At 35.2% G+C, this 15,876-nt stretch overlaps 2 protein-coding genes and 1 long non-coding RNA gene across 6 annotated transcripts; 1 reads left to right on the plus strand and 2 right to left on the minus strand.

Moving 5' to 3' along the window:
- The first annotated feature begins 4,411 nt into the window (after positions 1–4,411).
- On the plus strand, positions 4,412–9,069 carry GLIP7 (GDSL-motif lipase 7). 4 transcript variants are annotated; one of them, XR_016042139.1, is made up of 5 exons: positions 4,412–4,903; positions 6,251–6,378; positions 7,120–7,368; positions 8,032–8,268; positions 8,568–9,069. XR_016042139.1 is itself a non-coding variant. In XM_006844031.4 (5 exons), exons 1-5 carry the CDS (start codon positions 4,666–4,668, stop codon positions 8,789–8,791), a joined length of 1,092 nt encoding a protein of 363 aa, XP_006844094.2. In that variant the 5' UTR covers positions 4,412–4,665; the 3' UTR covers positions 8,792–9,069. The 4 variants fall into 4 exon arrangements, 3 of the variants coding, with proteins under 3 accessions (XP_006844094.2, XP_088705106.1, XP_088705105.1); XM_006844031.4 differs by having other exon boundaries at positions 8,016–8,268; XM_088848980.1 differs by lacking the exon at positions 8,032–8,268.
- A 1,247-nt stretch (positions 9,070–10,316) lies between these two features.
- LOC148780236 (uncharacterized) lies at positions 10,317–11,901 on the minus strand. Its single transcript, XR_016042140.1, has 2 exons — positions 11,761–11,901; positions 10,317–10,813 (listed from the first exon to the last, which is right to left on the minus strand). It is a non-coding gene; the product is annotated as an uncharacterized LOC148780236 (long non-coding RNA).
- Positions 11,902–12,586: 685 nt separating this feature from the next.
- LOC18433954 (Galactose oxidase/kelch repeat superfamily protein) lies at positions 12,587–14,228 on the minus strand. Its single transcript, XM_006844030.4, has one exon. The coding sequence runs from the start codon at positions 14,197–14,199 to the stop codon at positions 13,150–13,152; it is 1,050 nt and encodes a 349-aa protein (XP_006844093.3). The 5' UTR covers positions 14,200–14,228; the 3' UTR covers positions 12,587–13,149.
- Positions 14,229–15,876: the final 1,648 nt, after the last annotated feature.

Here is a 15,876-nt window from a genome sequence, read left to right on the forward strand (position 1 = left end):
CTTAGGGGTTAGTGTGAGAGTGAGGACCAATTTCTATCATTTTTTAGTGTAGTCAGTATATAATGTCCAGCACTAAGACGATCAATTTGTGGACAACAAGATCAAGTTATTGTTTCTTTTCTTTTTCTTTTTTCTTTTTTTCCTTTATTTTTTTTTGGCTAGTATTACCTTGGGAGTTGGTTTGAATAAGGCTGAAAGCTTTTTCATTTTATGGTAGGAATGGGTCGGATCAGGTCCGAGTCTGGGTTGTGCTTGACCTAGACCCGACCCAACTTTATATAGAGTGGACCCAAACCCATACCCGACCGATCTACCTAGACATAGACCCAATGTAGAGTACAGGGACCCAGACCCAACCTAGGTCCAATCCAATTATTATCCACAAAGCTAACATGTTTGATTTTAAAATTTTAATTTCTTAGTTACATCAATTTATTTTTATCTTGAAAATATTAGACATAATCAATACTAAATAATTAAATTTAAGCAGAATTTTTGTGAAGCTTTTGGTGAAATTAAGTTAAATGTAATTTTATTAATTTGTATAAAATTTTGCCTTATGGAAAAAAAAAAAGTATAGCCTCACCTCAAAATCTTGTCCCAAAAATAAGTTGGGCATGAAAAAAAAATCCCTAAGATGACTCTAATTTGACCATCAATTCTGAAATTTTTAGTTCGAAAAATAGTACAAGTCCTATAGATCTATGAGCATTTGAAAATGAACTGTCTAGATAATGTGTTATAATATACAATATTTTTAGAGCTTGAAGTCCTAATTTTTTTCTCAACCATAATAATCAATATTGAGATGATCGATATGGAGGTTTTTTAAGACCGGAACCATAACTTTTAGTGAGTTTTGTCAGGAGGATTTACTATTATCTACTACTTTTAGGGCTTAAAGTCCTAATTTTTTTCACAACCATAATAATTAAGGTCGAGATAATAGATATGGAGGTTTTTTTAGATCGGAACCATAATTTTTACTGAGTTTTGTCGCGAGGATTTACTACTATCCATAAAGTCTTAGCCTCACACACACACATATAGAAAGAGAGAGAAAAAAAACGTTTATATAAGGTTCCAACCTTAAAATGTAGAATCACACATGCACCTCAAAAATCCATTAGAAAATGTTGTTTTAATGTTGAAAAACCCTCTAGTTGGTCATCTCAATATCGAGATGTATGAATATGTAGAAAAAAAAAATTTTGAGTCCCAAAACTAGTGCAACTTGCAATACATTATCTCGACCTTCCACTTTCAAGATTTTCTTATGTTTATAGATCCACTTGATTTTAACTATTTTTAGACTCTAAAATTTAATAATTATACATTAAAATAGATTTTCAAATAAACCTAAGAATTTTTTATGTCAAAAATACATGTTATGATAAAACTTAGAAGTGCGCCTTAATTGGATTGTTTAAGGTTGCAACCTTATATAATTATATATATAACTTGGGTTAAGTCCAGGTTGACTTGAACCTTGACCCGACCCAATTCATAATTTGTTCCGAACCATACCCTACCACTAGGTTAAACAATAATACCGAGACCTAGACCCACATTGTCCACCCCTTTCCCAGCCCTAACTATTGTATAGCGTTTATAGGATAATTTCATTCGGGGTAGCAATGGACCCGACCCTGGACCCAACATCCAAACCCGACATAGGTTCGGGTATGGGTCCAAGAATTGGACTTGGTGCGTCGAGTCCTAGTAGGGGTGCAAGAATTGGACTTGGCGAGTCGGGTTCAAGTCCAAATATTGGACTCAAACACTATTCAAGTCCTTGTATATAATATTTTAATAATATTAATTAAATATAACTATATATTTTTTAGTTAGAATATGTAAATAATACATGAATATATTTGACATAGTATTTATATATATTTATATTTAATATATGTATATATGCTTTTATTTTTGGGTCGGATCTTGTTCCAATCTGGTCCAATCGGGTCTAGGTCCCATATTTTTTCATTCCAGGTCTGGTCGGACCCGACCGTTGCTACACCTTCAGAAGATCCAAAGATGTACATCAATTTTTTTTTTTTAACTTTTTTTTAATGTTAAGATGGGAACCATGTTACATTGTGATATCCAAAAATCCCCCAATTAGAGCCCGTTAAATTGCACGTCCTTTTTTTAATTGATGTTAAACTGTGGAAGATTTGTGTTCAATGAAATTAATGTCATCAATCAAAAACAAAATATAAATGTGCCAAATCTATGTCGTTCCTTTACATTATTTTAATACTATTAGGAGAAAACTGATTGAAAAACATAAAAAATGGGAAAAATAACATAAAAATAGAAAATAGTGGGAAAATTGGGGAATCTTGGGATAATTTTGAACATAGTTTTTTAAAATAGATTTTTAAGAATAATGGCAACTATTTTTGAGCTTTTGAAATTAAATGATGTTATTGAAAAAGTTTATATAAGGTTGCAATTTTATTTTTAGAAGTAATGTTGTAGTAATATACATTTAATTTTATTTAGACAGTGTAGATTTGACGCTATCTTAAAAAATACGTCATCTTTTATCACTGTTTTAAAAGGCGTATCCAATTTACGTTTATCAAATAAAATAAATGGTGTAGAGCATCATATCTTACTTCTACAAATAAAGTTTAAGCTTATGCAAACCACATCTATTTTTAGAGCTTGAAGTTTCATAATAAGTACGAAAAATAGATTCTTAGGCCAGAGTTTCAGCTCCAAAACTTGACCATAGTGGTTCAAGGTTAACACTTTATAAAACCCCACACTGCAAAAAATAACCTTTATCCATTAATCACTAATGCAAAAATAAAAATGTAAATCATTAAAATTAGAATGTAATAGAAATGATATTTACCCTAGATAATAGAAAACATGTTGTTTGTATAAGGTTGCAACTTTACAATATATACTTTTGATAGCGTAAAAATTTATTTTTCACCCTTATTAAAAATTTAAAGCTCAAAAAATAATACAGAATTAGCAACTTTATAGGCACTCAAAAATCTGGAAAATAGACCGTGTAGATAAGTTGTTACAAGAAAAAAAAATTTTAAAACTCAAAATTCATTTTTTCTTTCATATTCATAATGTCGAGGTTGAGACAATTAATAAGAGGGTTTTCCGAAAACGAAACCATTTCCTAAGGGTACCTTACCCCTAAAATGTAAGGGGCACCTTGTATTAACTTTTTTTCTTTTTTGCATGATTGTTTTGTACTTCCAGCCCGGTTACTTCCATGCTAAAGATTTCACTAAAAATTTGGATCCATTACTAATAGGAATCGGTTTCTATGAGTCTTGAGAAATGAGGCGCCTCTTAAAAATCTATTTATGAGATGAAATTTTGGATTTAATTTTTAAGGACATGTGACCTCTAACATGGAGATCACGAATATGAATAAATAAATAAATTTTAAAAATTAAAAATAATAATTTTATTAAAAAAATATTTGGAGTGTTAGTATCAATTATTTTGATGGACCACTTATTTGCATCCATCTTTAAGAAGTTGGATGCCTTATACCTATGGACCGAATGTGTAGAAATGCGATCCAGCCCGCATGAGACAATTTTCCTTACTAATATAACTACTGATATATCACATAACGGCCACAAGGCCTTCTCTCTCCTCCTTTTTTTAATGTTTTATTTTTTTTAGTGAATCAAACCTAAAAGGCCATTTTTTAATCTTGCTGCCTCTAATGTCACCAGCAATTCCCACACTCATAGACCGATCTCTGAGAGAGAAACCCACCAGCAAAACCCACTCCCATGATGAATGAGAGAGAGAAGAGGAGACCGAGTTGAGATTAATTCTCTATATGGGGTGGCAATTGTGGCAATCGACTCGATCCATACCGGGGACCCAAGGGGTAGACCCGATCCTGGTCCATGGTTCAAAAATTGGACTTAATGTGTCGCTCTGGGTTAAAATTTTAGACCTAAATACTATTCAGGTATGGGTATGGGTCTGGGTCTGGGTCTGGGTTTGGGTCGGGTAATATTTTTCAGATTTCGATATATGAAATATATTTAAATATATTAAATACATATACGTTTTAATTTTTGGGTGGGATCCAATCAGACCCATGTCCAAGTCCGGGTCCTACACCATATTTTAAAGTCCAAGTCCAGTGAATTCGGGTCTGGTCCCTATCATTTTTTCGGGTCCCTGACCGACAAATTGCCAACCCTTGCTCTCTGTCATTCTAACAAAGGTACGGAGGCTTCTTGTAATTTGTAGAAACGGCCGTAAATGAGTACACAATAGAGGGATAGGGCTTATACAGTATGAGCCATACCTTGGTGAAAAAGTTAATCCCCTGCAACCACCTTGCCAGAGGGCACGTTAACACGCCTTGTTCACTATTTATGGCACACACTGGACACCTGATCCTATGCTTTTGAGAGTCTCTGACTGAGTGAGGATCAGAGAGGGAGTGGAGTTTCTCTTTTTGGGTTGTTCTCTTGCTGCCAATTCAGCTTAGAGAGAAAGATCAAGGAGCATGAAGCCCATCAAGGCGCTTTGCTTTCTTGATTTCTAAAGATAATATCACCCAAGAGCTTGGAATGAGAAAGATAGTTAGGCCTTGTATTTAGAGAGAGAGACGTATGTTTGCCTGTTGAGCATATAGAGAGAAAGGTAAGTAGAATGAATAGACTGGTGTGCTTCCTCTTTGGTCTGCTTCTTGGCTTACCTTCTCACTTCATGGAAGTGGAGGGAGATGCCCTCTCCCCGGCCATGTTCATTTTCGGTGACTCTCTTGTCGACGACGGCAACAACAATCACATTCCTACGGTCGCAAGGGCGGACTATGCGCCGTATGGCGTCGACTTTGGGTACCCGAACGGCCGATTCACTAACGGCCTCACCGTGGTCGATTATGGAGGTAGCTTCTTCTGCTAGAATTGGATTTTTCTTTTCTTCAGAGGCACATTTGTTCCAAATTTCTTCAGCTCCAAATTTGGCGATGCCCATCGATATTAATTTCCAAAAATTGCTATATTTAACTTGATCATTGCATGTTATCCATTTCATGGGCGGTCAAGCCTTTCAAAATCTCAAAAAAAAAAAAAAATTTCAAATTATTCACATGGTTATGATTATGACTATGAGGCATTATAAAATTTTGGTTTCAATTTTAACTCTCTTTTTTTCATTAAAATGGATGTTCCACTGCCTTTTCTATGTCAAAAAAAGGTGTTTTCTTGGTTTTTATACTTTTTTTCATGAATTTCTTCACCTCGCCTCAGAGGTTCAGACAATGTATGTCCCAAATTTGTGCAGAAATTAATGGCCCTGAAACCCGCAAATGGCGAAGGGTGGACAATATAACTGTCCGTTTATTGGATGACAAACAAAAGTGGCCCAGCATGGGGGAGAGATTTTAGAGACTTGTCAAGGGGGGCAACAGGTCGGGTCGGACAAACGACCCGAAGTTATCGTATCCCATTGGTTTGTCCCCAAAGTTATCGTACCCCATTGGACTCGACCTAAAAATATTAAAATAATTTTTCGATTAAATATACCGATCAAAATACCCCTTAAAACTTTCAATGATATTTTAGTCATTTTATTTTATTGAAAATATTGTTTTTATATTTTTCGTTAGTGTGAATTTAATAGAGAAATGAACATCCAAAATTTGGTGTCAAAATAGTGTAGGGACATGACATTGTAATTAGGGCAATCTTAACCCTCCATCCATAATGGACGGTTGGATAAAAGGGAGGATAGAACTCAGGGAAGCATAGAAAGCTTGCCCTATTTTGAGGCCCAAGCCTTGTTGTTTTAGTGGTGGCGGGACTGGGACGGGCGGCATTGCACATTGTTTCCCTTATTTGTGCAGGAAAAAAATTATATAAGGTGCAAACCTGGGTCTAGGGTTTTGAGTGAGGTGCATCTAAAAAAACCTACTGGGACCTCCAATTGGTCTCAGCCTTAGAAATTTATTAATATAAAAAAAAAAAATTTCAAGTTTTAAAAATAAAATTTCTAACACTTTATCTTGCCGTCCGCTCTCAAGACTTTTAAGTTTTTATAAATCTGCTTTATCATCACCATTTTAATAACTTTAAATTTCATAATCAAAGGTTGCAATAGATTTTCAAACTACAAGGCTTTTCCATCCTGAAACTACAGCTTGAGGGCTTTTCTAAACAAATAGAATATTATAGCTTTGTAGCTTTGTAGTTATAATATGGAAGTGTAGAAGGTTTTCTTGTTTTTTTTGCAGCCAAATTATTAGGGCTACCCCTTATACCCGCATACTTAAGCCCTCTGTCAAAAGGCCCTGCCATACTCAAGGGTCTCAATTATGCATCAGCAGCAGCTGGCATCCTAGACCAAACAGGAAGACATTTTGTAATCTCTCTCTCTCTCTCTCTCTCTCTCTCTCTCTCTCTCTCTCTCTCTCTGCAATTGTATTTAGGGAAAATTTTCTGAATGAGTTCAGGCTTTATGCTCATGATCTGCCAAGAGTGGTATCTTTGATGCCCTTAAGATAAGTTCCACTTAGGGGTATGGACTCATGTGTCAAGCCTTCAGGCACGTTTGGTATGTGTGATAATATTTTCATGAAAGCATTTTCATGCCAAAAAACTCTCAATGGACTAGATGTGGGAGTTTTTTCATACTTTTCACATCAATTTGACAGCCATTTAATGTGAAAAAAAATCCCATATCAAATCAGGGAGTCTTTTTCATGTGAAAATACTCAACGGAAATATTCTTATATGTACCAAATGTGCCCTTCCAAAATCTATTTTGTTGATGAATTGATAATTGAGAATTCTATGTATCTATCACGTCAACCTCCCTGACCATGAATCTAAAAGAAGAAAAAAGAATAATGAAATTTGATTACTGAAAATTGATCATCTAGAAATCTTTTTTCTAGACCATTCATTCCAATTTTTCTTAAACCATCTCGACTGAATCATTTTTAGAGCTTCAAACTCATAAACCAACGATGACACATGAGTACGCGGATGCACACACCAGTATGCAAATGGACCAAACACATTTCCTTGTCTATATGGGTGCACCCTATGTTTCATGATCAGCATACTGTATTACTCAAATCTCTCTCTCTCTCTTACTCAGGGCTCACGCATTTCTCTTAACCAACAATTGAACCTTTTCGAGAAGACTGTAAAGGTGGATTTACCTGTACTGCTTGAAAGTGCAGAAACCCTATCTTTGTATTTGTCCGAAAGCATTTTTGTAGTGGGGATTGCAGGAAACGACTACATAAACAACTATCTTCTTCCCTTATTGTATGACAGCAGCCGTGTATATTCTCCTGATGCATTTGCTGACCTCCTCATCAATACCTACTCCCAACAATTAAGGGTAATCTCTATCATCTTCATATGTATTTTTGTGGTTTAAGTTTATGCTCACAAATTAGATGAAAAATTATAAGGGATTACAAGTGTGGAGAAGGGGGTATTAGGGAACAACTAACTCTGTGTTATGGATTTTTTATAATTTTAGCATGTATATTTTTTTTATTATGAATCAATCTTAAAGGTGGATTCAAGATTTGAAAACCATCTTATAGCCTCTAGGTTGCATTGTACTACAGAATTATGATTTTGAAGCACAAAAAAATAGTGCATATCTCATGATTTAAAAAGATTTAAAACAAGAAGTCCAAAGAAAAGTATCAAATAATCCATAAATAGTATACTTGAAAAAGTGTATAATAAAATCATTTTACCTTTTGCATAAGATCACGATCAACCCTAGCTGTTGGATTTGAAACTAAATGGTTCGGATTGCCATATTGATTAGATTTAATGTACGAAAGGAAGTTTTTCAAACTTTATGATATACACCATGCCCCACTTACAAAGATAAACCATATTTTTAGCCTTGTGGAGATTAGCATTTTTTTCTCTTTAGAGGCTTAACTTTAAGATACTGATTGACATAAGTAAATCTTTTTGGGGCATTAGATATTAGTCCCTTACTTCCATTTGTTTCAATTTTCACAGAGGTTGTATGGTTTAGGTGCAAGGAAAATGGTGGTAGTGGGAGTTGGGCCACTAGGATGCTTACCCAGCCAAATATTCATGGTTAACAACAATGGGAGCTGTGTTGATAACGTCAATGACTTGGTGTTAGGGTTTAACGATCGATTGTTCGACCTCATCGACACCCTCAATTCTACTCTGCCGGAATCCTTCTTTATTTATCAAAATGCGTATTCAATCACATTGGACATTGTGACCAACCCTTCAAGCTATGGTTCGATCTGATCAACCATTCACCCTACATCTCTTTATTTAGTTCTGCATTTTTTCGTCAATGAATCCATACATGATACTTAGGTTCGTCATGAATTTCAATTCCAAGAATTAATATGCATCTAACGTTTTCCTAAAAATTGATTCAGCTAAAAAGTTTCAATAGATAGAGCTTAAATAAAATAGAATTTCAATATTGACACACACTTACACAAACACAGACTCACAGCTCCGTTTTGCTGTTCATTTAGAAATTCATATAAACGCATCTCTCTTTCTATGTCATGCATGGGGTTTCAGGATTCACATACGGAAACACAGCTTGCTGTGGACTGGGGAGATATGGAGGATACTTGAGATGCCTTCCCCTCCAGCCACCATGTAACAACAGGGACCAATATGTCTTCTTTGATGCTTTTCACCCAACGAGTGCTGTTAATTCTATCATAGCAGAGAGATGTTATGGGGAATCACCGACAGATGACTGCTATCCAATTGGCGTTCGTGAGCTAGCACAACTATAGAGGAACTGTACAAAACCTAAAATAAGAGAAAAAGAAAGAACACTATTGTCTACCTGCTGTACTTTTCTTTCTTTTCTCTCTTTGAGTCGAATCTGCTCCTTCTCTCACATCTTCTTATTTCTATTTCTCTTCTTTAATCTGATGGGTTCAAATAAGAATCGACCTCGTATTGTCCTCTTCCATTCTAGAAATTGTATTATTAGATCACTATTATGTATCGAAATGTCATCCATATACTCTTCATCAAGTGCATTATCAATAGTAGCGAGATTGAACAATGCATGTTTCATCAACACAATGCAACGAGTGTTCCATTTTTTCCTTTCAAATCTCAAGGTTTCAAAAAACGCTAGGCAGCTGGCCTGGCACCCAGCGCCCTGTTGTACAAGTTATATTGATATGTAATATATATACATATATTTGTGTCAATTTTATAATTTATTACATTTGAAAATATTGTAACATATTTTTTTATGTACAAAAATATGACATATCGCATGTTCAGAATAAATTTGTTCAAAATTTCAAAATGCAAATCATACAAAATTTAAAAGTCTAATAGGATATGTATCAGTAATATTCTCCAACTCTCTGTATTTCATAATAAGTGAAAAGGTTTAGGAAGGTTCTTCAAACCACAAAAAATACTTTTGATTCTCAGAAAGAGGAATAGCCAAGAGATTGAGGGGTTATGGTATTTTTCTTTTAACTTTGGAGGTTGAAACCCCCATAACCTATTTCAACATCGAAATTACCCCATTTTTCCTTTTGTGTATTTTTTTTTTAAAAAAAAAACCACGAGCCTGGGAGCCCGCCTAGAACTCGCCTGACCCACTTGGGTACCTCCTTAGGTACATCCACTCGTGTAGGGCCGCCTGGGTCTGAGCGTGCGGTATTTTGATCCAGGCCGCCTAGGCACCGGGCGGACCGTTGTTTAAAACATTATCAAATCCCATGGAGTGAACACCTAGTAACAGTGTCAACTTTAAAAATTAGTTTGTACATCCGAATTTCATTTGCCATTTTCCTTTCTCCGTTGGGATAGTTCATATGGGATATGAACTTAGGATTTGGTGTGCAATGGTCAACATTGTAACCATCAAAGACAGCCTGAATCCGAATCTATAATCATCCCGATAATCGTTGATAAAGAATTTCATATTCTAAGAGGTGGGAATTCTTAAACTAGACTTATGCACCTTCCACAACATCAAAGAATGATCGCCTAATTTAAATCAAGGAACATCTTCATCAACTTTCACGTAAAGTGAACTTTCATGATTCTCCACCAGTCCAAGCTTCATCCAACTCAAAATCTATCACGAATTAACTCAAAATCTATCAGGAAGTATGGGCAGAACTACCACACTACATAAAAATTGTCAACATCTAGCATCACTGAATTGTGGTTTCTTTTCGTTCTCCTTGACCATCAGAAATAGGACCATGTCTGCTAAACATTCTCGTGTTTTAACACCGGCTTTCAGTTTTCACATGATTCAAAAATGTTAAAACTCTCTCAAAATTTAGCATGCCCTGCATTTCTGAGTCAAGCTATACATTCTCATCAACAATTTCTCAGATGTACTACACTTTCCAAAAAAAAAAATTCTCAGATACAATCTCATCCACAATTTCTCAGATGTACTACACTTATCAAAAAAAAAAAAACTCAGATATACTCTTCAAATATCCACATGCCTGCACACAAATGACTCAAAAATAGTTTACCAGTGGCGAAAAATTACAGAAGCAAACACCTGAACATGTCCCCAGGAAATACACCAAGAGAAAATCAAAAGAATACGAAATAATTTCCCTATGGTTGGCAAAACCTACGGATGCAAAAATCATCCTAGAACTGTTACCTATGGCCATGTTTCCCATACCATCTTCAGATCCCCTCCATTTCCCCATGCGTTACTTTTCCCCTTTCTCATTTCTCGTTTCCTTTTCATCTACTTTTGCAAGTCATCCATTCTCAAGTGCACTACTATCGATATGGGGTAAGGGAAACCCTTCCTGAAATTGTTCATTTATTTTTACCAGCATTAATTCCAAGTTTACATAGTAAATAGCCCTGATAAAGGAATGTCAAGTTAGTATTAACTTCTCTTGGCATTTTTCACATGGGAGCAATCTTAGTTTTTAAGGTGATAGCAAATATATATATATATATATATATATATATATATATATAATAGTATGTTGTGATAGCAAAGATATATTTGCATCAAGTGAAACTATACAAGATTGCTTATTCTATTAAAGTCAAAGTGGCATATGGCCCAGAATCAAACATCATAGATATCTGAGTCTATTATTGGGATTGAATCAACAGTAACAAAACTATTTGACAAAAAATTTCTCTCAAAGAAACGTAACTTTTGTCTCTGAGTTCCACTTTCATCATCTATCAGCAAAACTCTGCACAGTTAACTAATCAAATAATCATGTTCCCGATTATCTACAAGGATCTTTTCTAATGACATCACATCACTACCTTTTTCGTTCTTTTTTTTTTTTTTTTGGTTTTTGATAATGCATACTAAATTAGCATCATAACAAAGTACAACCAAACTTTATTCTCTCAATACATCCAACGATGGGTCTAAAACAGAACAATAAGAAATAAATCGCTGGCACGACAAGCTACGTGCCCCAAAGATAACCTTCTAGTCCTAAAGATTATCTTGAGCAACTAGACTTGCCACTACCCTAAAGTGGAAATATAGTAACCAAGCAAAAAAAGGAGTTCAGCAACTTAAACCAGAAGTGTTTAAAAAGAAATCCTCACAAAATTCGTGATTTAGATGAAAAACAAATTCAAATAAAATTCAGTTGTCCATATATTTCCAGTATGATGATATCCCAAAACTACTCCCATGTCCACTGTCAAGAAAACCGTTAATAAATGCAATCAAAGTACTGTGAATAACTCAAGCTATAAGGAAACCGGTAAATTGTACCTGTCAAAAGAAAAAACCAGTAACACTGAAGGAATGATGAAATTATGAAATATATAGAACAGTACCAATGTCTTCTTTCAATGACTGAAGGACCATGTGAAGCTGCGAATAATCACCTAAATAGAAATCAAATTAAGAGGCATTCTAAAGGGCGTTAGGTACTTTTAGCACAATGCACATCCAACTTTCCCAAAAAAAAAAACCGAGTGCACATCCAGTTAAAAACTAAAATTATGTAGAATTAAATTGTATCAACTCAAACCCCTAGAAGAACAAGTAATAAGAGGAAGTGGTAATCTCAAACTCAAGCTCTCCAATTTCCAAAATAACAAGTAACAAAAGAAACGCAAAACTAGAAATGAACAAGTAATCATAAACAATTTCATAAACAATTTCATGAAATACACACTTCAGGGGCAAATGAGATCCAAAACTGATGGAGGTCATACCATAAGAAACTGTCAAAAGTCCCAACCATGTTACATGGTCCAGAACACAGAAAGAGGAAGTAAACCATAAAGATATTTCACATCCAAACAGTCACAAAATTTCAGTTACAAAATTAGATGTCTTGCAGGAAAAAAATATCAACATGTAACAATCTTGATTAAACATGAAGTAAATCTAAAATATAGAAAAATAATAAAATATCTAAAGGAGCTGAATCCATGTTTCTAGAGACATCAATGAGATGAATAGTACATGACAGAAAGTACCATTAAGAACATCAAGAGGAATGTCGAACATTGGATGGACGCCTTAGTACCCAACCATTAGACTTCACATTGCAAGCCCAAGCTTATCAACCAAGAAAAAGAGTACAAACTAAATGCAACTCAAATTTATTGAACAATGGATTGCTTAACGAGCATTACAAGTTATTAAAACAAATGAAAACTTACAAAAAGATGCAATTCTTGGACCACGAGACTAAGCTGAAACTCTTGCCCAAGAAAGTGAATCCTTATATCCCAGACCCACAATCAAGAAACATAAAGCCCAGTGAATTCCTGGTCTTCTACATGTCTCCATGGCAGTCACATAACTAGATGTATTCCTCCCCCTCAACAAAAGTGAATTTCATATCCCCAAATAGTGCAGCTTATTTTCCTTTGACTATTAAAGTTATGCAGCTCATTAGAACCCCAAGCTACACCAGACATCCTTGAAACAAGAGAATGGTATTCTCCCTTTGATAAATTAAACAAATAATGTTACACCCCACAGCCAACACCAAAGTCCCTTTACATTGTTCAAACATCAATTCCTAGTATATAGATGTGTTGGAACTTTGTTCATAAGAGCTCATGTCACGGCCCAAGCTCAAGATATCAGATAAATATATTACACCCCGTGATAGCCCTTTCTCTGTCTTTACAACAACAATTCCTAGAACACGGAAGCATCAAGCCTGGGTTCATAAAAGCAGACTTGGCTGTTCCATGACTGAAGAGCACAACCAGCAATCCACGACCACCCCTTCTTATCCACATCATAAAGGAGCCCCTTGCCCTGGTTCCATGAAGTGAAGCATATTAAATTATCTTGCCCAAAGCACTCGAATCTTTCTGCTGATAACCTCAACAAAGACCTGAAGTATCTCTGAGGCATTCTACTTATCTCGACCCACATTGTCCTAACATGGTCCAATTCCCAAATCCTCATACTCTGATGAGTGCTATAAAGTCCTATCCTTCCTACCAAGAACAATCGTGATCTTGCCCCTGCAACTAAATACCCATCAAGTAGAGACCTTGGAAATTTTGCTGGTATGTGCTCCCAACACCCAGTATCAATTCTATACATCATTAGCCCCAAAGGAGAGAGAGTCTCTAAGTAAATCCTTGAATCACAAAATGCCATTTTCGATGAGCAAAGATTCACAGCCGGCATAATTTGATTCAGTGACCAACTGTTTAGCTTTGAATCAAAAACTTCAGTTGGTAATGCCTTGTCATTGTATATATCACTAGCAGCAATAACCTTAAAGGAACCATCTACACGATCAACCACCATGATCAATTGTCTCTGTTGATTATAACGCATATTAGGGAGAATTCTCCAAGTTTGTGTAAGAGGATTACAGACAATGGTCTTGAAGTCTAACCCATCTAAACCTGAGAAGCAAACCAAACCACCCGATGAACCTACAAGCCAAAAGATCCAATCAGGCAAAAAGCTAAAGGGCAGGCGATACCAGGCCTTTAATGGCATACTGAAAACTGAACATTGGGGCATCTGCAAATTCTTCCAAAAAGTAAGAAGGCATGGACCATGGGATGGTGCACGAGCGTGGAATTTAAGGAAACTAGGGTTTCTAGGGATCAAATTCCATGCTTTGCACACAGATCGAAGCTTGAAGAGAGTGAAAGGCGGGAGCCTAGCAAGGATTTCAATCAAAATATCATCAGGCAATGATCCCCAAATGTTATCATCCATTCGAATGTCAACCTGAACAATTCTGCTAAAATTAGCTGAGGTTTCTTCATCAAGACCCCTTGGCTTGGTTCTGACCGTCTTTTGGCGAGAAGGACTAGTGTTACGAACCCAATATCGGCCAGAAGGAGTCAATTTCTGGTAATCCTCGTTTCCCTCATTTCTCGAAACCTCAGCATTAACACCAACTTGCAACGCTAATTCTTCAGCCATAGTATTAGGATGGGCACCCTCCAGATCCAGATAATTCAATAAAGAAGAATTCCATTGGAGCTCAAAACCCATCAAAACCCTAGATTTGCATCGACTGCAAACTTGATAACCATAGAATGCCAAGATGGGTATAAAGATACAGAAAAACCGTTGAAAAAATACAGAAAATTCATGGATTCATTCGTGATAATGGCAAATATTGAATGATTCTTTGAGCCATTGAAAGACTTACCTACAAATCTGAAATCACATAGAAAACCTAGAAATTGTGAGCTTGAAGAAAGGCTCTATAAACCCAAGAAATCTGAATAAGTTACAATAATAAACCCGAAAAATCTGGAACTATGAAGAGACAAAATTAGGGTTTCAAGAAGACATTTTCCATTCGTGCATTTGGTGAAGAATATCTTTGATTGGGAACGCGACGAGATAATGCCCTAAACATACCTTTACTTGTCACTATTTAATAAAGATATTTAATAAAGGGTTGGTTTTTATAAGGTTGTTTACAAAACGGATGGTGACCCGGATCGGGTCTTTAAAAAACCGATCCGGATCAAAGAATCGGCAATTCGGACCGGGAATTGGGTGAATCGATCAAAATAAAACTTAAAAAAAATTCGAAAAAATTATTAAAATTCATTATAAATATTGTTTTTTAGGAATTCAATAAAAAATGAGGGTACTCCATTAAGAATTTTCATGTTTTTTAATGAACATGCGAATATTGATATGTTCTTTCCCTGCATGAACCGCCATTCAGCATTTAATTTACATCACACAAAAGGATAAACATATAATTATCATGGAATAAGTATATCAACATACATGGACTACAATAAAGCATAAAATTAGTAACATATGATCTAAAAATAAAATGATAGACGACGTTATTGTTCTTCTTGGTCACGCTGGTGCCATTGATTGAATTCGTTTAACAATTCATTGATTCGATCTAAAAACGAATCATTGATATTAACAGGCGTCTGACTATTCCCAAATCCCTATGTGTTAGTGTTTTGTTGTGTTCCGAATCTAAAATCCCCGAAGATTGTTCATCCTTCATTCTCACCTGCACTGTCGTGCTCATCCCTACACTGTTGCTGTTGGGACTCGATATGTGAATAATATGGCTGGGATAGGGTGGCCTCAGAATCATCATCTCTCTCATTTTCTCTTTGAATAATATGGATAAAAAAAAAAATAACAAATTTTCAAAAAAAATCGATCATGGATTAAAAAAAAAAAAAAAACAAATTTTCAAAAAATTCTATCATGGATTACAAAAAAAAATTCGATCATGGATTAAAAAAAAAAAACACACAAATTTTCAAAAAATTCTATCATGGATTACAAAAAAAAAATCGATCATGGATTAAAAAAAAAAAATCACAAATTTTCAAAAAATTCAATCATGGATTACAAAAATTCGATCATGGATTACATAAAATTCGATCATGGATTACA

The sequence above is a fragment of the Amborella trichopoda genome, chromosome 10, assembly GCF_054954075.1.
Source record: "Amborella trichopoda isolate Santa Cruz 75 chromosome 10, AtrichopodaSantaCruz75HAP2 v2.0, whole genome shotgun sequence".
NCBI lineage: Eukaryota > Viridiplantae > Streptophyta > Magnoliopsida > Amborellales > Amborellaceae > Amborella > Amborella trichopoda.